This window comes from Microcebus murinus, chromosome 19, assembly GCF_040939455.1.
Source record: "Microcebus murinus isolate Inina chromosome 19, M.murinus_Inina_mat1.0, whole genome shotgun sequence".
In the NCBI taxonomy this organism is placed as follows: Eukaryota; Metazoa; Chordata; class Mammalia; order Primates; family Cheirogaleidae; genus Microcebus; species Microcebus murinus.
In genome coordinates this window covers 16,262,289-16,287,130 of record NC_134122.1, presented here as the reverse complement: position 1 = coordinate 16,287,130, position 24,842 = coordinate 16,262,289, and the positions used below count along the sequence as shown (strand labels likewise).

General features: G+C 38.5%; 1 protein-coding gene and 1 non-coding gene across 4 annotated transcripts in view; both read right to left on the bottom strand.

Moving 5' to 3' along the window:
• LOC105879742 (transmembrane protein 180) overlaps nucleotides 1-24,716 on the bottom strand; it is a 28,869-nt gene extending 4,153 nt beyond the window's left edge. The window contains exons 1-7 of one of the 3 annotated variants that reach the window (XM_012780226.3): nucleotides 24,634-24,716; nucleotides 20,453-20,611; nucleotides 19,690-19,865; nucleotides 18,033-18,758; nucleotides 11,999-12,153; nucleotides 9,608-9,691; nucleotides 7,195-7,317 (exon numbers count right to left, since the gene is read on the bottom strand). In XM_012780226.3, the coding sequence (XP_012635680.1) occupies nucleotides 7,195-7,317; nucleotides 9,608-9,691; nucleotides 11,999-12,153; nucleotides 18,033-18,758; nucleotides 19,690-19,839 (1,238 nt within the window). In that variant the 5' untranslated portion in view covers nucleotides 19,840-19,865; nucleotides 20,453-20,611; nucleotides 24,634-24,716. The other 2 variants (XM_012780229.3, XM_012780225.3) reach the window with 2 other exon arrangements.
• LOC142862516 (small nucleolar RNA U13) lies at nucleotides 2,518-2,621 on the bottom strand. Its single transcript, XR_012913602.1, has one exon. It is a non-coding gene; the product is annotated as a small nucleolar RNA U13 (small nucleolar RNA).
• Nucleotides 24,717-24,842: the final 126 nt, after the last annotated feature.

Sequence of the window (24,842 nt, the reverse complement as noted above, 5' to 3'; positions counted from 1 at the left end):
CTGTGTCTTAGTCAGCATGGGCCGCCATAACAAAACATCACAGATTGGGTGGCCTCAATGACAGAAATGTATTTGTGTACAGTTCTGGAGGCTGGAAGTCCAAGATCAGGGTGCGAGAATGGTTGGGTTCTGGTGAGGGGTCTCTTCCTGGGTTGCAGACAGGAAGCTCTGTTCTTGCATGGGAGGGGCAGGAGAGGGAATAGATATTCCTCTTTGGTATCTCTTCTTACAGGGGTACAATACCACCACCCAGGAAGGATTACAATCCCATCACCCACCCTCACGGCCTCGTCTAAACCTAATTATCTCTAAGGGCCCCATCTCCAAATACCATCTCATTGGGGATTAGGGTGTATGAATTTGGGGGAAACATAATTCAGTCCATAGACATTTTTCTCTCATTGCTACTCATTTTTGCAACAACCTTGAAGAAGACACTGGAGCTTAGACAGGTCAATTAAATCGCCCAAAGTTACACAGCTAGTGAGTTGGGAGCTGGAGCTGAGACTTTTACCTAGACCTGAACTAAAATCTCTCCAAAATAAAATGGTACCTCTAATATAAATTTATCAGAAGGCAAAAACTCAGTTTTTAAGAATAAGGTCATATACTTCCTGTGGAATGAGTTAGCATACTCTCCCCGAAAGGCAATTGCCTTTGACAAATCATGTCAAGTACTGATAGTTTGATATGATCACATGGTTGTTATGAAAATATAAGGATTTAACTCCCTATACACCTATTTTTCTTTGGGGGATATTGTTAATGTTTCCATCTATAAAGGCTAAATGGGAAAAAGCAACAGTGTGGTATTTCTCCAAAAACAAAACAAAAAACACCTAAACTTGATTATCTTTTCCTTTGGACATAATTTTGTTCTCAAGTGGTCCATTTGCAATGAAATACTAACCCCTACTTATAGAGGAAAATAGGGAAATGAACTATGGGGAAGATAGTTCACTTCTTTTTTTTTTTTTTTTTTTTTTTTGAGACAGAGGGTTGCTTTGTTGCCCACGCTAGAGTGAGTGCCATGGCGTTAGCCTAGCTCACAGCAACCTCAAACTCCTAGGCTCAAGCAATCCTGCTGCCTCAGCCCCCCGAGTAGCGGGGACTACAGGCATGCGCCACCATGCCCGGCTAATTTTTTCTCTATATATTAGTTGGCCAGTTAATTTCTTTCTATTTATAGTAGAGACAGGGTCTCGCTCTTGCTCAGGCTGGTTTCGAACTCCTGACCTCGAGCAATCCTCCCACCTCGGCCTCCCAGAGTGCTAGGATTACAGGCGTGAGCCACCGCGCCCGGCCGATAGTTCACTTCTATCTGTTGTTTATGATGTCCAACAACATCCTCATTGATAATTCCATGGTAAAACTGAGAACATACATTATTGTGGTCCTACGAGCTTCTGGTTAGAATTCCCTCCACAAAATTTCCCATGGCAGCCCCATTTCTGACATACTCAGTAAACTGATTTAGTTCAGTGATTATCTTTTGGGCCAAATGTTCTTAATACTTTAGAATGCTACATTCATGTTCATTATAGTTAGCAACTGGACTTGAAGAACCTTGCCAAAGACTAACTGATTATACTGATACTTATTCTAGCAGCCCCAACGAATGTATATGCTTATATGTACACACTTCCTTGCAATTGTAATATTTCGCATGTGTTTTTAATCCTCTCTTTCCAAATACACAGTGCTATGGAAGGGAGAAGTTGTGTCTCACCAAAGTATAAAATTGGAGACTTAGAATACATGGAACATTCTAACTGCTAGCTATTTCCATTAAACTTCTGGCGACCCTGTAGTAAGCTGTATAAGTTCTTCAGAGGAGGAGTTATTTTTTTCCTTTTCAAGGCTCTGTGCTTCAGTGGCCTCATAGGTAAAGAATATATTAAAACATTGATAAAGAAATTTACAATAAGCACTTCGGAGCTACAGCAAGATCAGATTGATACTTTGAAACAGAAAAATCCACCAGCACCAAGTATAATACATAAGACTAGTTTATTTCTTCTTATGTAACCTAACCTTTAATACTGCATAAAATCACCCATTTATTCCTATTATGAAAAAAGAGGCCATTAAACAAGCAGGAGAGAGTTCATGCCTGAGAACTTCCAGGTTGTTGCTACAGCAAATATAAAAACACTTGTTTTCAAAAAATGGTTTTAAAATTGATTGTAATGATTAGAGATATACAATTAAACACCAAGGATATTTTCATTAAACTTAAAAGACAAAACCTTGGGGTTATTTTTCATGTGTACATTATTCATCCTGAAACAATTCATCTTGAATCTTCGCCTTTGCTGGAGTTTAAGACAGTATTGTTTACTCTATTATTTGGAAAAAAGTCACTTTCTAAACTTTGTTTGCAAGTATAATTTTGGAAGCATTCATTGTGAGGCTTTCAGAAAAAAGAAAAGCAAAAGGAATGCTGCATATAAAACTTTAAAAAATATGCTTATATATATAGCAGATTGATCATAGAAGGCTATTTTTTTCTTCTTATGTCAGATGGGTAACGTGCCGATGCTATAACAGGGTTTAAGTGAGGCATATTTCATACATGAGTGTGAAAACCCAATCATCATGCTTATGAACCACAAAAGAACCTAGAAGGCTATTTTTAAAGTAATGGATTTCATTTAGATTTCCTGCAACATGGAGGATCACTGGAGCCCAGGAATTTGAGGTTGCAGTGAGCTATGCCACTGCACTCCAGCCAGCCTGGGTGACAGAGCAAGACCTTGTCTCCAAAAAAAAAAAGAAAGAAAGAAAGAAAAAGGAAAACATTTCCTGCAATGTATCCACAGATCACACTCTAAAATTCAACCAATAAACTGGCAGATTCTGATCACTGGTGAAAATGCATCTTTCTATTCCAGAATCTCCTTTTAAGCAGCAGGAGTTATGGCCAGCACTATAAAGCAGTGCTATACCATGGAGTTGGTGCAATGTGCTGTGTCCAGTAACCAGCAGCCGAGGGCCACACTTGTGTTCCTCTTGCGCTTGGTGTTTATCTCAACCCTAGACTTAGTTCATTGCACTGGCTTGCCCATCTGCCTCATTCACTAATGCCATGTGAGCTCCTAAGGCCAGAAAGAGATCATATTTTACAACTCTTTGTATCTCAGCTCTCAGCTCAGTACTAACATCTAGTAGGCACTCTATAATAAATGTTTGCTGAAGAAAGTATGCAAGCATGCTTAGTTAGCCAAATGGAAAGAGTAGCCCTTTTTCTAGAATTTTTCTAGAATTTTCTAGAATTCCAAAATTATTTTGGAGTTTTATTATCATTGTTTATTCTTTGTGCAAAATGTGGAATTGTGTTGCAATTTTTAAATAGGAGTTGCATGTATGAAATAATGAAGATAACCCATTTCTAAACTTACTACATGAAGTACTTTATCCCAAAGAATTAGAAGAGATTACTTGTTGCTTTTCTTGCCCAACTACCCTAGGTATAGATCTCTATTAACAACAAACTTAGCCATTACATTTACCAGCTGCTTGTTAGAGAGTATATCCTTAGGTCACTAATAAGCAAACAGACATATTAAATGTAGTCAAATAAACTACTCTGCAGAACCAACATTTCTCTAATTTTCTCAGGGAATCAAAGACCATCTTTTGAAAATGGCAGGGAGAAGAATAATACCCCTGAGCTATGCAGTTTCGCATATTGTAACAATAAAATAACCAGATATTAGAAAACTCCCAAGTATGACACTTACTCAAATAGACAGTTTTGCTAAATTCTTTACACTGGCAAATCTCAAAGTGCTCTCTGGTTATCAAACATATGCTGCTAAGTGTATGATTAGCCTCTGGACTTCAGTCGGACACTTTGAGATTATCATTAGCTATGTGAGGCCACCAGATTATCATTAGCTATGTGAGGCCACCAGCAAATGTTAAATTATCACTTGAAGATAAACGATACTTGAGTGTGCTGTATGAGTTTATACCTCTAAAAATGCTTAGGGTATCATGAGACTAGTTTGCCAGCATGTCTGACTGCCAACGTGTCTATGACTGAGCCAACAAGAATTAGTCTCCAGAGCCTCTGTTTCCAAGGAAGTAAATCTCTGGATTCCCTGTGCTGGCTGCACAATGGAATAAGCGAGAGAGCTTCAAAAAGTACTGATGCCTGGATCTCACCCCCAAGAGGTCCTGATTTAACCGGTCTGGGGTATGGCCTGAACATCAAAACTTTTTCAAGCTCCAAGTGATTTTAATGTGCAGCAAAGGTTGAGAACCATTACTTTAGGGTTTTGTATTTGTTAAGAATACAAAGAAAATTCAGAGGGACAGGTTAAACACACCTGTTCTTCCTCCATTGCTCTCACATCCATCAGCGAATAAGTATGAACAGGAAATGTAGGGCTTTGGGTCTTTTCTACCCCAGATTCTGTTCCTGTCCCCTCTTAAGCACCATGGTTTTTCTACTATGACATTGCTTGAGACTTGTACCATTACTTGGCCTTTGTATGGTATTAGTGAAAACGGACAAGTAGAACAATAGAACAGAAGAGAGAGCCCAGAATAGACCCACATAAATATACTCAACTGATCTTTGACAAAGGAGCAAAGGCAATACGAAGGAGAAAAGATAGTGTTTTCAAGAAATGGTGATAGAAGAGTAGATATCCACATGCAAAAAAAAAAAATGAATCTAGACCAAAACCCTTCACAAAAATTAACTCAAAATGGATTATAGCCCAGTGTGCTATAGTCCCAGCTACCTGGGAGGCTAAAGCAGGAGGAGCCTTGAGCCCAGGAGTTTAAGGCTACAGTGCACTATGATCACATCTGTGATTAGCCACTGTAATGCAGCCTGAGCAATGCAGTGAGATCCTGTTCCTTAGGAAAAAAAACAAAGGACTATGGACCTTAATGTAAAATGTGAAACTATAAAACTCCTAGACAATAACATAGGAGAAAATGTAGATGATCTTGGGTATGGTGATGGCTTTTTAGATATTACACCAAAGACATGATCTATGAAAGAAAGAATTGATAAGCCGAACTTAAAAATTAAAACTTCTGTTCTGTGAATGGCACTGTCAAGAGAATGAGAAGACAAGCCACAGATTGGGAGAAAATACTTGCAAAAGAAATATCTGATAAAGGACTATTGTCTAAAATATTGCAAAAACACTCAAATTCAATAATAAGAAAATGAACAACCTGATTAAAAAATGGGCAAAAGACCTAAACCAACACCTAACCAAAGAAGATATGAAAACAGCAAACAAGCATATGAAGCTCAAAGCTCTGACTCGGGCGGAGACAAGGGCAGTATATGTAACCTAAACATTTGTACCCCCATAGTAGGCTGAAATTTTAAAAAATAAGCATATGAAAAGATGCTCCACATATGTCATTAGGGAATTGCAAGTTAAAAACAATGAGATACCACTATACACCTATTAAAATGGCCAAAATCTAAAACACTGACAACACCAAATGCTGGCACAGATGTGGAGCATCGGGAACTCTCATACATTAATAGTGGGACTGCAAAATGGTACAGCCAAGATACTTTGGCAGTTTCTTACAAAACTAAACATACTCTTACCATATGATCCAGCCATCACACTGCTTGGCATTTATATAAATGAAATGAAAACTTATGTCCACACAAAAACCTGCACGTGGATGTTTACAGCAGCTTTTATTCATTACTGCCAAAATTTGCAAGCAACCAAGGTGCCCTTCAGCAGATGAATAGATCAAATAAACCGTGGTATATCCAGACCATGGAATATCATTCCTGCACTAAAAGGCAATGAGCTATCAGGCCATAAGAAAGGAAACATAAATGTGTATTATTAAGTGAAAGAAGCCAATTGGAGAAGGCCACATAATACATGATTCCCACTATATGACATTCTGGAAAAGACAAAACTATGGAGACAGTAAAAAAGATCAGTGGTTGCCAGGTGTTAGTGGGGAGAAAGGGATGGGCAGATGGAGCCCAGAGAATTTGGGGGCAGTGAAACTATTCCTCATGATACTGTAATGGTGGATACATGTCATTATACATTTGTCCAAACCCACAGTATGTATAACAGCAAGAGTGAACCCTAACATAAACTATGGACTCTGGGTGATGATGTGTCAGTGTAGGTTCATCAGCTGTAACAACGTCCCACTGTGGCAGGGGATGTTGACAATGGGAGAGGCTATGCATGCGTGGGGACAGGGGGCATGTGGGAACTCTGCATACTTTCTGCTCAATTTTGTTGTGAACCTAAAACAGCTCTAAAAAATAAAGTCTATTAAACCAATCAATCCATCCTTTGCTATTAATACTTCGCCATCACCTTTCCTCTTATAGTGAAATCAAAGTAATAAACAGGGCTGCAAGGCCCTGCGTGATCTGCCCTCCCTCCACACTCCTTCTCTATTGTACTTATCTCATTTCTTGTCTGCCTCCCTCCCACTACAATGGAAGCTGTGTGAGGGCAGAGATGTCTGTCCTTTTGTCCACTGCTGCAACTCACTGCCACATCACAGAGCCGAGCACTTGCAAGGCTCTCAGTACTATTTGCCGAATGAGTAAGTGAATAGCTTATTGAGAGTTCACTCATGCTTCTAGGTAATTGCCAAGCTGTTTTCTTTACTTGGAATGACATTTTCCATGTGCAGGAGGGAAATCCAAGTCAGCCTCCAAAACTCAGTTCAAGAACCCCCTCTTCTGAGAAGTGTTCCCTGACCCTTGGCAGACAGAGGTAGCCATTTCTTCTCTGAATTACCCCAGTGCTCCATTATACTTCTGGTGGGGCCCTTATCACAGTTTGTTGTAATCTGTAGGGCCCCTTAGAAGCTCTTATTCATCTTGTATTCCCAATACCTTTGTACCTGGCGTATAATAGCAGGCCGTCAAAAACATTTGTAAAATGAAATGATGAATAAATGACTTGGATAAAGCAATCAATATGTAGCTTAGTGTGAATTATATAGACATACGTAGTATGTACATAATCTAAAGAATGTACTTAAAGATACTCCTATTGAAATCCATTTAACGTTAATAGTTTTTATTGTAGCTTATTTGGGATATATGAGTTAATGACTAATAATATCCAAAGTCCAAGATAATTGCTTAGTGATTAATGTAAAAGGCTGAGTTTGCTTTCACATTTCTTTTAAATTATTTCAAAGTTTTTTTTACTTTACCTGCTGTTTGGGTTCCCATATCCATGCTGGTTTAGCCTAGAGAGTATCATCGTGGGAACCAAAGACTGAGCAGGTTTGACAAACAAAGCATTGATGCCATAAACCAAGGAGGGAAAGGATGACCTGGAACAGACAAAAATAGCATGGGTCTATATCACACACAAATTACATGTGTGGGCTGGGCATGGTGGCTCACGCCTGTAATCCTAGCATTCTGGGAGGCCGAGGCGGGAGGATTGCTCGAGGTCAGGAGTTCAAAACCAGCCTGAGCAAGAGTGAGACCCCGTCCCTACTATAAATACAAAGAAATTAATTGGCCAACTAATATGTATATAAAAAATTAGCTGGGCATGGTGGCACATGCCTATAGTCCCAGCTACTCAGGAGGCTGAGGCAGCAGGATTGCTTGAGCCCAGGAGTTTGAGGTTGCTGTGAACTAGGCTGATGCCACGGCACTCACTCTAGCCTGGGCAACAACAAAAACAAAAAAGAAATTACATGTGTGTATATGTTTGTATGTATACATATATGTAAATATGTATCAAAAACCTTTTTGTCTATGAAGTATTCCTTGATCCTAAGCAGACAATAATAGAAATATTAATAGCATAGTACTACAAAATATTAGCCTCTTAGTTATTAGGGTTTATAAAACTAAACGAAACTAACTTTTTTCCTTCTTCTTTTTTTTTTTTTTTTTGAGATAGTCTTGCTCTGTCAACTATAGGCATGAGCCACCACACCCAGCTAATTTGTCTATTTTTAATAGAGATAGGGTATCACTCCTGCTCAGGCTGCTCTCAAACTCCTGAGCCCAAGGGATGCTTCTGCCTCAGCCTCCCAGAGTGCTAGGATTACAGGCATGAGGCACCACACCCGACCCTTAGCTAATCTCTTAAATGCTCATTAAAGAGAGTTATTTGTGCCTTGTGCTGTAGTATGTGCTGTAATTATTTCATTTAAACTCCACAATAATCCCATGGGAAGGACATCACCACCCCTGTTTTAGAGATCGGAAAACAGATTAATTTGTCCACATTTACAAAGCTGGTAAATGGTAGAACTGGGATTCGTGCCTCAATTTTTCTGCCTAAATTTTATTACTTTAATGTATTCATTAAATAGAATTCATTAAATGGTAAGAATCCTGCCATATAATTTTTTAAATAATCATGTTGAATAAAAGAAGTCAACTACATTGACTAAATAAACAGTCTTATCATATTTCAACTAATGATGGAAATCTTGCAACTAAGGAGGTGAAAAAAAGAAGACAAAAGGGAGAGGAAGACAGAAAAAGAAAGAGGGGGAAAGAGAAAAGAAAGAAAGGGAAGACAAGGTCAAAGAATTAGAGGACTGGGCTCAAGCCATCCTCCTGTCTCAGCCTGCCAAGTAGCTAGGACTACAGCTGGTTATCACCATACCTGGCTGATTTTTCTATTTTTTGTAGAGATGGAGGGTCTCGCTATGTTGCTTAGGCTGGTCTTGAGCTCCTGGCCTCAAGCAATCCTCCCACTCCAGCTTCCCAAGGTGCTAGGATTACTGTGCCCCAGCCTAGACCTTGGTTTTTAATTTTAATTCTTTCAATGTCACGGAGTAAAGGTCCCCTTGCCTTGTTGTCCTGTGTAATAATGCATATGCAATCTGTAGAACATAAAGCTAACTGAAACTTCACTTTTGCTTCTTAGATATTGGTTATGTGAACCTGAGAAATAAAAACTTATGATTTCCTTTCAGAAATGGAAAAAGTTGCCTAGGGCTAACAAATATGAATATCTTACCATGTTTCCCCCAAAATAAGACCTACCCATAAAATAAGCCCCAGCAGGATTTCTAAGCATTTGTGCAATATAAGCCTACCCCAAAAAGAAGACCTAGTGATGGGTGTGGCTACGCAGTGTATCTGCACAACCCATATATTCCATCCCGGAGCGGTAAAGAAGATGAGCGACCCTTCTCATCTGTCCCATGAGAGCCCTTCTCATCTGTCCCTCGAGTCTCTATTGCTTGACATGAGAGAGTGGGGCCAATGGTTCTAAAGGAAATAGAGTCCCAAGAAATTCAGGATGGAATTCGGGGTTTGGAGAGTTATGATGATGTTCCAGAAGAAGACGGCTTAACTATATTTGAATAAATGTAGATTGTTGTACCGTGCTTAAAAAAAATAACACATCTCCTGAAAATAAGCCCTAGGGTGTCTTCTTGAGGAAAAATATATGTAAGACCCTGTCTTATTTTCGAGAACACGGGAAACACGGTATTATATTCTACTCTCTAGTTCCCAATGATGCCTCTTACAATTGTCTTTCAGAGATGCGATCTATAGCAGAATATAACTGGGACACAGGGACTCTGATAGATCCTGCCTACATGTGATATTTTTTTTAGCTAATATTTGAATACATATACTTACTGCCGATTGAACTTTAGTAAATCTACATCAACCATGTCAGATAATGGCAGGTTAAACAAGGAAAAAGAAGCTCGCAGAATCACCCTAGAAAAGAATTTAAAATATACATATGAAAAATTTAAAACTGGAAGGCAGAGATTTTTGAAAAAAAAATCAAATGAAAGTTGTTGACACTTGGTTTGCAAGAAGAAAAAGGAATTAATATACTACAAAAGACAATTAGGCATATATTAATACTTCTATCCCCTCAAATATTATATATCTTTGAGTCTATAATTCTCTTTTTTTTTTTTTTTTTTTTGAGACAGAGTCTCACTTTGTTGCCCAGGCTAGAGTGAGTGCCATGGCGTCAGCCTAGCTCACAGCAACCTCAAACTCCTGGGCTCGAGTGATCCTTCTGCCTCAGCCTCCCGGGTAGCTGGGACTACAGGCATGCGCCACCATGCCCGGCTAATTTTTTATATATATATCAGTTGGCCAATTAATTTCTTTCTATTTATAGTAGAGACGGGGTCTCACTCTTGCTCAGGCTGGTTTTGAACTCCTGACCTTGAGCAATCCGCCCGCCTCGGCCTCCCAAGAGCTAGGATTACAGGCGTGAGCCACAGCGCCCGGCCTATAATTCTCTTTTAAAAATGAAATAACTACTTTCACTTGGGATTTTTAAAAATGGATTTTATGCATTTTCCTCATTCCCAAATGACTACCTGCTCATTTAATCTGCTTAAATTATGAATAAATTCTAAAGAATAGAACGTGCCAGGGAAATGTATCAGACATCTTTCTCTTGATATCAAAAATAAGATAAATTAAGAACTGGAAAAGGCATATAATATTTGAATTATGATAAGACAAGAAAAATTAGGGGGATGATTTAAGTTAAAAAAAAGGCAAAGAAAAATTTTCATTCTAAAAGTTACTATAAAACATCATTTTTAATATGATATAGCCAGAGCCACTCTTACATACTTAGAATATAGTTATCCATTGGTGTTCTAATGCCTTAAAATCTCATATAGAGATTTTGGGTCAATTACTACACTCTCTATCACCAATTTGTTCAAAATGTTAATAAACACTCACGAAAATTTTTCTCAAATTGTTCCAGTAGGGACCTAAAATAGAATTTATTAATTCATTCACTCAAAACACATTTTCTAAGGACTGTTTGCAAGAATTCTAAGGACTAACTATTTGCAAGAACTGCAGTAGGCAATGGGCCACAGAGATAAGAAACTAGACTTATATACAAAAAACTCGATCCAGTGGGGACCACAGACAATCTCAGGTAGAGAGGCATAAGCACTGCAGCAGAGATAAGTTTTAGGGCATCGGGGTCATGGAGGAGGAGCACCTAATCCAGATGAGGAAATCAAGGAAGGCCTCCCACAGAAGCACTAGCCAAGTTGCAGCCTAAGAAACACTCAGAGAGAGTCAAGCAGGAAATGGGGAAGAGTTTTCCAGGCACAAGGAACTGCATCGGCTAAACACAAAGATGTCTGGAGCTGCAAAGGCCTTCTATATGGCAGAGAGTACAATGTCAGTGGATGAGTAACAAGAAATGAGGATGAAGAGGGAAAGAGGGCCTACATAACAAAGAACTTCACATGTCATCATTTGGATATATCCTGAAAGCAATGAGAAGCCACTTAAGATTGTTAGGCAAAGGAATGACATGTCATTCTAGAAGCAATATGGGAGAAGAGGTTGGAGGGACTGCAGGGTAGAGGCAAGGAGACCACAGAGGAGGCCATATAAGTCCCTGTAAGAGACATGAGGACCTGAGCTGCAGGAATGGCAATGGAACAGAGAAGGCATGGATTCAGGGCACACTAGGAAGACAAGACTGCTAATAACTGGCATTGCGCTGGATGTAGGTGTCAAAGAAGAGAGAGAAGGCAAAGACAACTTCTCAGTCCCTGACTTGGGCAACTAGAGAGATGGCAGAACCATTTCACAAGATGGTAAACAATGGCAAAAGAGCAGATTTGGGGGGTGAGATCCTTGATTTGAACATTCTGGATTTGAGATGCCTGTGGTAGGGGAGGAGTGGGTGCTTGGGGAGGAGGAGGAGGAGAGAGGTTGCAGGAATAGGAGAAGAGTTGAAGGAGGAAAAGAAGCTCAGCCTCTTTTGTACCTGGCAGCAGGATTTACTAAACCTTGCACTGTAATAGGTTAAAAAAAACAGGAACTTTACTCCAAAATTCAGTGTATGAAACTTCTTTTAAAAAGCAAGCTAGTAGGTAACTTTCAGACAATTTGGCAGAAAGGTGCAATGACCCTGCCTAGACATAAATATTAAATTCAGTTCAAATCAAAGATGTTTTACCATATGAAGAGTGAATGGCAAGACACAGTGTGAGTCTAAGATTGGAACTGGCATTTACTTACATGATAAAAGTGAGATAAAGAGCGACACAGTAATAGTATTGCTGTCCCAGAAGTAACATGACAATGGAAGCTATTCCTTCTAGGTAGAAAGAAATTAAGATAATCTTATAGTAACCACACTTCTTCAGCCAGGACAGACTGGTAAGTACAAGGCACTGAAACGGAAACAGAATAGCATTGTGTTAAGATGGAACTCCATGCATTATGCTTGCTCACTCTTGCTGATGACAAAATAAACATTCTCGTTCTTGTTATACAATAATTTGCTTTTGAATTATAGTATTAGTTAAAACACACAACTAATATTATCTTGGTTAGAGATGCTATTATCCATATATGTCAAAAATTCACTATGAATAGTAACATTCTATAAATACCAAAGAAACAGCAATTATTTCCTATAAAACAAATTTTAAAAAAATGAGAAATGGTTTCCTAATTTTTTATTTTCATGCTGACACAAAGAGATTTTACTAAAACTGACCATATGAAAGAATCCACCAGTTAGAAACAAAGAGCATCACTTTTTGGTAATGTGAAAGGCCCAACTCAAATCTAAAATAAATCCAAATTTAACCCCCAAATTTTGGGGTTAAAGCTCAGAATTCACCTACCATATGGTTGGTGAAACAAATATTTGTTGAATAAATAAATATATAAATATCTCACTATCCTTACTGTAATACGTCTAAAATGTACTTTTTACCCTAAAATCAAGTATCAGAAGTACATAATAGTTTATGATTTTATCTATATTTCTTCTGGTTCCTGTGTCCTGCCTTACTTTATATATTTTTAATCATTTCAATAGATTCATGTTAAAAGATGAGAGTTGGATTTTTTTTTCTGCATTTCTTACTATCAATGAAAAAACTCATTGTTCTAGGCTGAAAAGTTTTTGCTAAATATACACATACACATTATTAAAGATCAGAAGGTACTCTTTGTTTTCAATTTAAAAAGCACATTGTTTAGCCCCCCAAATATAAATACATTTGGTTACTTTCACTAACCAAATGTATTTATATTACAAATAAGCAGAGAATTTCAAATGATGTAAGTAGAATACAAATATTCTTTAATAAAATTTTTTAATCAATAAAAAAATCTTTAATAAATATTAACAAATGTTATTTAATAAATAATAATGTTTTTTTCCCCTGACTGATTTTCATCCTACTTCTCTACTTTCAAGGAATAAGAGTTCATTTTCTGGGTGGTAAGAACAATGGCTTGGCGATTGATACAGTGCAAAGCATTTCTTAGAGTTTCTCTCTGTAAGAGAAAGTATATAAAACACTCCAGCAAGTCTGGGCATGGTGGCACATGGCCTATAATCCCAGCACTTTGAGGCCAAGAGTTCAAGACCAACCTAGGCAACATAGCAAGACCACTGTCTCTATGAAAAAAAAATTTTTTTAATTAACTGAGCATGGTGACACACACCTGTAGTCACAGCTACTTGGGAGGCTGAGGCGGGACAATCGCTTGAGTCTAGGAGTTCGAGGCTACAATGACCTATGATTGGGCCACTGTACTCCACCTGGGTGACAGAAATAGACCCTGTCTCTAAAAACTAAACATAAAAAAAAAAAAACACTGCAGCAAAATACAATTATATTCTTAATAGAATTATAATATTATAAAGTAACACATTTCCACATGTTGAAATGAAGCTTCTTCTTCTCAATCTCTAATACATAAATACACAAAATAATAATATAAGAAATGTGTGGAAAGTGCAAGCTTTGAAATCAGATGTCCCTAGGTTTGAATTCCAGCTTTGTCACTTTTATCAGCTATGTGTTCGCAGATAAATTACTTTACCTAAGGGGCATTTCTCCCACCAACTCTCTCTCTCCCTCCTCTCTTATCTAGCACTATACTCAACATATGGGATACTCAATAATTGTTAGCTGTGTTTCTTGTGTCTGATATATAAGAAGATACAAGCCAATGATGAGTAGTATTACAAAAATCTTGAAAAAAAAGAGAAAGACTGCTTTATCTTTTACTAAAATAAAGCCTTTACTAATCCTCTACTGAGGATTTTGGCTCCTCGTTCAACAGTGAGTCCCAACATAGTGTTGGCAAACCTACCCCAAAGGAGCCTAAATCAAAACACAGAGATGAAGGCAGTGCTGTGCTTGCAGTGAAAATCTAATAAACATCTGCTATGTTGAAGTAGTTGTACGTAATAAGAACTAACATTTCCAGAGTGTTTATTTAATGCCAGGAAACATTTTATGCACGTTGGATGTTTTCATTCATTTAATCTTCATAATATTAATTATTCCATTCTGTAGGTACTATTTTGATTCCCATTTTGTAGATGAGGAAACTGAGGCACTGAGAGGTTGAGTAACTTAGAGTCACACAGCTAGTAAGTGTGGAGCCAGACTCCTCCTGGGTAGACTTCAGAGCCATTCTCTTAACTCAGCTACTATTCTGCTTCTTTGAGTGGAGTGAAATGTGGAAAAGTGATAGACCTATTAATAGCAGTTACTGGAGAGAAAGAGCACTTGTCTATTCTTTTCTCCTTTTACTTATTCAACTCCTCAAAAAGAAAGCCACTAAGAAGACAACCTGAGAAATGAAAATATATAATAGTAGGTGATCACCCTTCGTTACTATACCTGATCATTAAAGTGTTAAAGTGATTTAGCCAAATTAAATAACAATAACAAAAGGTTCCCATGAGCTGCCATTTTTTACCATGATGATTTATGCAAGTGTTACTTCTCTAGAAATTAAGAACAAATTTAAAGCAACTTTGGATTTCCATTTTATAATGACTTTTTATTGAGATCAACAGAAATACATGTTCTTGTGAGGACTTCAGAAAAAGAGCTGTTGAAATGTTTTGGTCACACTTCTCTTAACCTTTAATAGCCAAAAGAGACTACGAGAAAATATTTACTGAACATATATTTGACAAAGACACGTATCTAGAATATATAAAGATCTCCTACAAATTGGTAATACAAAGATGGATGATTCGATTAAAATTAGACAAAAGATTTGAATAATTCATCAAAAATATATATGGATGGCAAGTGAACACATGCAAAGATACTCAACATCACTAGTAATCATTAGGAAAACATAAATCAAAACCACAATAAGATATTATATACATACTAGCATGGCTAACATGAAAAAGATCGATCATATCAAGAGTTGGTAAGAATATGGAGAAACTAGAGCATTTATACACAACTGGTAGGAATGTTAAATGGTACAGCCATTTGGTATATGTTACCTCAAAATGTGAAACATGGAGTCACCATATGACACAGCTACTCCACTCCTAGATGTACACCCAAAAGAATGAAAATATACGTCTCTGCAAAAACTTGTACACTTGGCCGGGCGCGGTGGCTCACGCCTGTAATCCTAGCTCTCTGGGAGGCCGAGGCGGGTGGATTGCTCGAGGTCGGGAGTTCGAAACCAGCCTGAGCAAGAGCGAGACCCCGTCTCTACTATAAATAGAAAGAAACTAATTGGCCAACTAATATATATAGAAAAAATTAGCCGGGCATGGTGGCTCATGCCTGTAGTCCCAGCTACTTGGGAGGCTGAGACAGAAGGATCGCTTGAGCCCAGGAGTTTGAGGTTGCTGTGAGCTAGGCTGACGCCACGGCACTCACTCTAGCCTGGGCAACAAAGTGAGACTCCGTCTCAAAAAAAAAAAAAAAAAAAAAAAAAACTTGTACACTAATGTTCATAGCATCATTAGTCATTAATAGCCAAAAAGTAGAAACAACCCAAATGTCCATCAACTGATGAACAGATAAACAAAATGTGGTATATCCATTCAATGGAATATTATCAGGTCATAAAATGGAATGAAGTACTCATACATGGTACAACATGGATGAATCTTAAAAACGTGCCAAGTCTACATCAAATTATGTCTAATGTTCTAAGTGAAAGAAGCCAGTCACAAAAGACCACATATTATATGATTCCATTTATATGAAAGTTCAGAATAAGTAAATCCATAGAAACAGAAAGTAGATTGGTGGTTTTGAGGGGTTGAGGGGAGAGTGAAGTGGAGATTGACTGGTTCTTTTTAGGGTGATGAAAATGTTCCAAAATTGACTGGTGCTGGTTGCACAACTCTTTGACTATATTAAAATACATTGAGTGAATTGTATGGTACATGAATCATATCTCAACAAGGCTGTTTTTAAACATCTATCTACCCTCTTTATTTATTTATTTATTTTTTTTTTTAGACAGAGTCTCACTCTGTTGCCCCGGCTAGAGTGCCGTGGCATCAGCCTAGCTCACAGCAACCTCAAACTCCTGGGCTCAAGCGATCCTCCTGCCTCAGCCTCCCAAGTAGCTGGGACTACATGCATGCACCACCTTGCTCAGCTAATTTTTTCAATTTTTGGTAGAGACAGGGTCTCCGCTCTTGCTCAGGCTGGTCTCAAATTCCTGAGCTCAAAGGATCTGCCTGCCTTGGCCTCCCAGAGTGCTAGGATTACAAGCTACTCTTTTTTTTTTTGTTACATAAGAATGTAACAAACTTTACTTGGTGAAGAGGAGAAACTATAGGCTAGTACTGTGCGTTGTACATAATTTAAAGTAAGAAGGTAGCCTAGAATCTGATAGCAAGGAACACAAACAGCTTCCCATTGTAGGTGATTGAACTAGGAGCAAATAGCTTGATGAACCTCAAATTGCTCTGAAAGGAGAGCATTGTTTTATCATGCACACACCTAGGACTATATTGATAAACCAAAACAATATTTCATCTGATATACTCCGCTAAATAAATGATGTAAGCACAGTGCATTTTAGAGAGAGAATCTTCAAGTGTGTGGCTCTAAAGGCAGATGCCTCTGCACCTCCCTGTTTTCATCTGTAAGAATAAGAATCTCTCCCTTGCAGATTGTTATGAGGATTACATGAGGCAATGTGTACAATGTGCTTGGCAATAGTCCCTGGAACAGCAAGCACTCAATAACTGTGAGTTATCATTATTATGGTATACACAGTAACCATAGAGACCTTGGGATAGATTTTCAGAAAGGCAAATTGTATCCTATGTTCTTTGCTTAAGAAATTGTGGCAACACTTAAAATATTTTAGAACCATTTCTATCTTAAATGGTTTAAATATTTTTGAAAGTTGGTAAACAGCAAAAACTAGTCTATCTAGAATAACTTATTCTATCTAGAATAACTTATTAAAAAGTATAGATATACCATGTTTTATTTATCATTTAATTGTGAAAATGGGTAAATCCATATTATAGGCTAGGTAAGTCATATTTTTATTTTTGTTTTTTTAGAGACAGGGTCTCACTATGTTGCCCAGTCTGGACTTGAACTCTTGGGCTCAAGTAAGCCTCCTGCCTCAGCCTCTTGAGTAGCTGGGACTACAATTGTGTGCCACCATGCCCTACTCAAGTCATATTTTTAAAGGATATATTTAGGTTAAGGGGGGAAATACATCAGCTCTTCAAATTGTATAATAAACAGCAAGCCAGTATATTTTTTTGAAGGATATACCCTCTACAATCATGGTCATGACCGTGGAATTTTAATAATGCTCTGGAATTCCAGGACTCAGGCTTTCAGCCAAGTGTTTTGAAACCTGGCTCCAAGAATTCTTGATTGAGTAAACTCCTTCTTCTATGTAACAGTAACAGAAATCTTAAATGCCTGAATGAAGCTAAACTATTAATACATGTTCACAGGAAGCTGTTTATTTTCCTCCATAAGTCTGCTGAGGTTTAAATGAAAAAGCTAAGGGGAACAAAATTCAAAAGTTGAAATGTTTAAAATATCACATTGCCCAACTTACACTAGGTTCTCTTTTCTTTTTTCCTTTTGTTTCTTTTTCCCATCATGTTTCTGTTGAATCTTGTTTAATAGCTGGAGTTCTGAATCTTTGGATCTCTTAATACATGTGTGTCATTTTGTCCAAGCTATTGTTAAAATCAGGTTTCTCATTTCCTTACCCATGTAAGAGTTAAATCTCTAATCCCTGCAGGAATACATGAAGAATTATCACATACCTGTGAGCAAATAAAGCCTGCCCCATACATGATGCTCCTTATGGAAGAAGAAAGAACATTCCTGGGAATGAGATTGTCTGCAAAGATCATCATGAAGTTGTTGAAGAAGGTTAAATGAAAGACTTGAAAGAAATTCACTACCAGAAAGAGGTAAAAGTTCTTCTGGGACAAGATGTGTCTCATGGCTAAGATGACAGTGGTCCAGGCGAGATCCTCTTCACTTTCTAAGAGGAGATTTTCCTTGGGGCTTCTTTTAAGTTCAAAACGTCTCATGTAGTACATGCCAGTGTAAAGGCTGGCAGCAGCAAGAAAGGCAATGACAATAGCAACAGCCTGAAAATAGGGCAAAATTTCCATGTTATTAGAGATGAGGCCACAGAAAAGGATACTGGTAGATGCTACCAGTGATGCCACTTGGTTAATTTTAATAAGCTGCAGCCTGCTTTCATGTCTAGTGTAAATCTCTGTAAACAGTGCACATTGGGCTTGCTGAACACAGGTGAGTGTGCTATCAAAAGCACACAAGGATACCACCAGGTGAAGTCCACTAAGCCAGTCACCTTCTTGATAGTATTTCCAAGGGAACCAAGGAAGCAGGAAGGCTATTGCATACAAAGGGGCACAACACAAGATAGAAACATGACGACTTGAGCAGCATTCAGCCTTCGAGTGGTCGTGAAAATACCCAATCAGGTTATTAAGAACATTCCAGATCATAAAGATTATCTAGGGAGAAAAAACACACAGGATTATTTCAATGTAGTAGTATAAACTACTCCATGCATATAAAATAAAAATGACCCCTGAATTTTTTTTCACTCATGTGAAGTAACCAAAGCTGATCAGTACAAAAGCTCATTGTTTTTAGAAGGAGCTGAAATATTAATAACAGCTAATACTACTCAAAAGCCATTGTGCATTCACATTGTGTTCAGGCATTGTGTAAGTGCTTACATGCATTATTTTGTCAAATCCTTAAAAACGACCCTATAAGACAGGTACTATTATTACCCCTCACTTTACAAATGAGAAAACTAGGGCCAGAGAAGTTAAGCAACCTGCCTAGCTAGTAAACAACAGAGCCAGGGTCTGTGCTTCCAGTCATTATGCTAGAGTCTAGCTAGCAGCTAGATTGCCTCTTAACAGGGGCAGGCAGGGCCATGCCTTTAACACAAAGCCATTGTTTTACATAATCTCATTAGGAAAAGCTAAAATATCAATGTTTATCATCTCAAAATGGATCTAATAAGTATGTTATTGGTGGTAATAAATGGCTAACATTATAAAATATAAGGGTTTTAAAACCATGAACTCTATCCAGCCTGACCTAATTGTGTCATGAGTTATGATACAATTTGTGAACACCATGGACCTTTTCAAGGAAATAAATATCTTAACATTACTGACTGTTCCTATGTAATTTTCCAGATAACCAAAGCTTACCCTTTAAACTCTAAAGCCTTTATGTTTTAAGTGGCAGTCTTTTAAAAGATCTTTCTTTGCCCTCAACCAGAGAAACCTGGGCATGGATAACTTTTTCTGATAACTCTTTCAGCTGTGTTGAAGAATCAGCTCTTTGGCAAATTACAATGATACACAACTGTGAAGGAGGAGACAGTCTGGCCTACATGAAAGGACAGTAAACATTCCATCTCACCTGGGCTTGATAAAAGGCCATGTCTGAAATCTTGTACAGATGTAGAAAAAGTTTCACATAGTAGAAACTGAAGACAGAATTTAGCATTTCAGCCCCTAATGTTATCATACAGTATGCCCAAGCAATGGGTTTGATATTTAAAAGTGTCATATTCCTTGCAGAGGAACTCTTCTTTCCTTTGTTTAAAAAAAAAAAAAAAGTTAAATTCACTGTGCATACAATAGCTGATAGGTGGCAAAATTCTACTGGACATTAGTTAATTTTAGTTAATTAAGAGTCCGTAACTACTGTCTGTAACTATGTCACCAGATTTAACACTTTATTTAATCATTTACTCAATATGTTTTTGAGATGTAGCCAGGAACTGTAATTTGCATGGAGTGTGACTCTACTTATACTTTTATTATCTCTTCTAACTTATAAAGTGGATTTATCCAAGAGTTTGGACAAGCTTAACCAGTGGTCAGGGAGATAGGTTTATGGCATTATTATCCTCCCTACTTGGGAGGGTGCAACCAAAAAAGAACAAAGTGACAGCGTTTTGCAAACGTCAGAAAGAAGATACAGAAGCAAGCCCTTCATCTTAGTATAAAGTTGTCCATTCAGTAGCACAGACTTGCATTTGAAGATTTATTCTTGATCTTCTCCTGATAAACAATGTAGCTTTGACCCAAAGGACATATCCAAGATGGGTATAAAAATAACACATTGTGATCTTTGTTCTGATGTACAGGTCCCTCTTAAATCTAACCCATTGTCTTACCTTTTGATTTTCACAACTGGAAAACAGGAAAAGGCTAACCAAGCAAGAAGTAGGCATAGAGTTATCTTCCTTCTAATCTTGAGTATGGTTTTAAGAGAACATTGTGATCTTCCTGTTTTATCTCTGGCTTACTGGAATGTTTGACCAGGTCTCCACAATCTTAATCAGAAAACAGACAAATATGTAAATAACTCGAGGGATGTTATTTGCTTGGATAATCCTTGGGCCTCTGCTTTAACTTTGTAGACTCAGGAACAGAATTAAGTAGACACTTCAGTCTATATTGCTACATTTCTTAGGGAAAGGGAGGGCAAGTCAGAAAGGGGAAGTAGGCATTTGGCTCAGATTATCAAATTATTTAAAGTCCCTAAGCTTTACTTTGCACCACGGAGACCCAAGAATTCTAATTCTCTGAGTGGCAGGGCCCTAAAATTATCAAAAGGGGTTATCAAACCCATATATAGCTAGCATTGTCTGTAGACTGAATAAAGAATATTTTGCCCACGTTTACTTGTATCTTTAAAATGTTTGTAGATTCTGCTGTAATGATCAAATACAAATCTGATTTTTTTTTTTGTCATTATGCAGTTCTCAAACACTTGAAAAGTACAAGTACTATTGAGAGGTGGTCAGTTAACATTTTTGGCTTTAAAAGGTAATTCTCAGATTTGAAAAAGCTGGGAACTACTGGTAAAGATCTCTAAGGGAGTTTCTTTTGGCTTAAGTGAGAATGAAGACCGAGGTTAGAGGTTGCTTTGTTACTAAGATGGTCAAAAACAAGGGAGCCAGTAGAACCAAAAGCTAACATACAAATTTAGCCTACTAAAATCTAGGCACTCTTCTTTTTTTTTCCTTTGCTTTATTTTGGGCATGCTAAAACAAGAAGCCTACCACACCTTTCTAAACTGATCTATCATTAAGTTAGTAGGTATTTATAAACTCAGAATTCTGCAAAGGGTCATAAGTTCCCTGAGTTGAATTGAAAATTTTTTTCAAAGAATTTGAGTTAAGTACCCAGCCTATCTGAAACATAAGAATACAAAGTTTTAAGAGCATTATGAAAAACTCTGTAGTCTGAACTTCTCTTTGTTTTTATATATTGAGAGGAGGAAGTAAAAATCTTCCTTATTTCCTTCTGCAAAAGAAACTATCAATAATTTGCTTTCTATTACTGTCATCATAGTAAATACTTATTTCTGTATCAAACTGAAAATCATCACAATTGTTTAAAGCCACTACTACTATCTAAAAACTCTCCTCACATGAATTTACTATAGCAACAAAACTCAAAAGAACAGGTGCATTATATCTTACAGCCAAAGACAAAGAATTTCTGAAGTTGTATCTTCTTTACCACAAAATGTTTTATAGAAGACTTTAAAAGTAGCAAAATGATGTAGTGATTAGGCTAGGCAAGTGCACTAAATAGTAATGAATTTTTATTTCAGCATATTATGGGGGTACAAATGTTTAAGTTACTTGTGTTGCCTTCCTCCCCTTTCCCATCCCCCAGAGTGAGAGCTTCATGAATTATTAAATGAATGCCCCAAATCCTCCTTATGGAATCAGCTTGGGTAGCTATTTACTAACCTACTACAAAACCAAATAATATCAATATCACCAAAGAGGCTACTTATAATTACTTCTAAGCTATGACTAAGTAGACTTTAAAAGAATAACGGAGATCCCTCCAAATTTAGCACTGAAAACTAACACTACTTTTTCAATGCAATTTTTGTTCAAGATTTTCCAGGGGAAAAAAAAGTTTCCTTAAATAGTATCCTTAAGAAGAACCTGCTAAGACACCAAAAGTCATAAAGCTTGTGGGATGTTTTGATTGGTTATTTTAAACTATCAATAACTTTAATTCTCCAGATGGAGTTTTCTTTTCTTTCTTTTGTTCTCTTTCTTTGTTTTTCACTCTTTCTTTCAAGAAAGTTCCAATACACTTTTTCCATTTGGACTTAAAATGAGCTTCTGTTTGCCATGGAGCAAACAGCCAGAACTTTCAACCTTCCAGATCAGTGATGATCATGCAGTCAGGTGTATGATTTTAGCCTTTAAGCTTTCACAAATCACCATTAGCAAACCCTAAACCCAATTTTCTCTCTTTTCAAAGGGCTCTATCTGTAGTGATTCGGATAGTTGGTCTTAAATGATTTTATTTTGACTCTGGACTAATATCTCTACCTGAATATTAACAACTAGGGCAATACAGGATTTACAGGGGACCTAGCTTTCTTCTTAACCTAACAATGGAAAGCAGATCGGTAACATTTTGCCTTTTAGTATATCTGGATTCAGAAGAAAGGGATTTGTGAGATTATCATTCCTCTTTTATTATTACTTTCTAACACTGTGGTTACTTCTACATTTTTAAGTTGGTATCCTACTATAAGAAAGAGCTTTCTTTTCTCTCCCATTTATTTATGTATATCAATATGGACTCATGGATTCTTCCTTTATTCAGTGGGTTATAATCCATCACTATTATTTATTTTGATGCTCATATTTGTCCCCAGGGGTACATGCACTTTAACCACTATCAGTAACAATGACACAGCTTTACATTTAAAAAGGGCACAAAATACTTCTTTATAGTGTTTCTCTTTGATTCTCCTAACTCTGTGAGCAAGGCAAAGAGGCAAATGTCACCTGTAAACCGTTTGGCAAAAGGCTCCTCTGCTGGTACCAACTATGGCTAGAACCCTAGCTTTTTCTGACTCTAGAGCTATTGTTATTTTCCACTCTATTAAGCAGTCTTCATTAAGGATCAAAGGGTAAAACTTGAGGCAACAACCATACAATGGGGAGGTCTTCTTGTCCTTGGCAAGATTTCAAGGGCAGTAGCCTACAACCTCTGTTAAAGGTGACCCTGGAGTCAAGCTGTTTGACCCTCACAGCATCGGCTTGATTTAAGCAAGGATGGGGAGGCAGTGGACACCCTAAATTTTACTACCCACAAGAATTATTTGGGGTGACTCTTTCCCCTCTTCCAAATTACCCATGTGTTTAGAAGGACAAAAATAGTTTGAGAACCTATAACGCCATCCCTACTATTTCCCTTATTTTTCATCCCAGTAATGTGTACAAAGTGGTTAGAAAAACAAGATCACAGAAGGGTTTATAATAAAAAGCCAAAGTCCCCAGCCCCAACTACCCCTCCCCTCAGGAAAACTCTTAACTACTTCCCATATTTAGTTCTGCCAGCTCTCTCCATTATCTGTGGAAACGATTTATTGAATTATCAACTTAAGGTATTATCCTTCCGGCTCACTGCTCAGACAGACCAGGGCTTAACTCATACTACTCCCCTTCTCTTCCCTCTCTCTGAATTTCTGATCGTTATTACCTTATGTTCTAGAGATAGTCTTTAAGTAATATACTTAAACCCCTATTTTTTTTTCCGTTCTGTTGTATCAGCGTTAGGCAGATACTGGCACTGCTGTCTTCTGCTCTCAGCTGTAACTTTACCTTTACCGTCAAGGTTGAGAACATTGACCTTCAGGTCTGCCGCCCTATTTAAGAGTTTCCTTGCTTTGTCTGCACGACGGTGCTGGAAGCTTAACCCGCGAGCAGTGTTTACTGTGCTCCGTCTGGAGGACAGCGTGCACTGCCCTGCCGGCCATCAAGTGCAGGGCCGCAGCCTCTCCTCTCCAGGGGCAGTGTCATGTCTCCAGATGTTTACCTTGCGGTCTACGAGTGCCTTTTAAAAAACCGTGTGCACAGTCGCTTGCAATTTTTTGTCCCCCAAGTAGACAGCTTTCCAGCACGCCTCCCCGCCCCAGATTCTCAAGTAGGTCTGGCGCCCCCCGTTTTAGCGGGAGTGAGTACAATTCCAGCGGCTCAGAGGGCTCAGAGATCAAGGAGAAAAGAGCTAACACGCAGAGGGCGTTTTCTCAGCCCCAGACTTCCGATCGGCCCTGGGCCTCCCAGCATCGCCGAGAGCAAGTCTGCGGGTCAGGACCCGAGAAGGGCCACACCGGCAGCCGACCTTGGGCTTCCGGCACCCTGCGCGCCTCCCGCCCGCGCGAAGGCTCCCCAAGACAACCGCCCACTGCTCAGAGGCGGAGTCCTCGCCCCTCGGGCTCGCGCATCCCGTCCACTGACTGGCCGGCCGGCCGCCGGACACCCACCACAGGGGACGCCGCCGCCTCCCCACCCCGGAACCCCAAACGCACTTCCAGAAGCCTCACAAGGCAGACGAGGGGGCGGGGCTCTCTGCCGCACCCCTTCGACCTTGTCCCGCCTTCTTTGTTTCTTCCGGAGGCGCCATTGGCTGCCTGTCCTCGAGACCTGGCGAGCCTCGGGCCTTCGGGGAGACGCGATTGGGAGAAGAGACTGCCGCTCGGCCGGCGGCCCGCGCGCGATTGGTCGAGGTGCCGCCGGG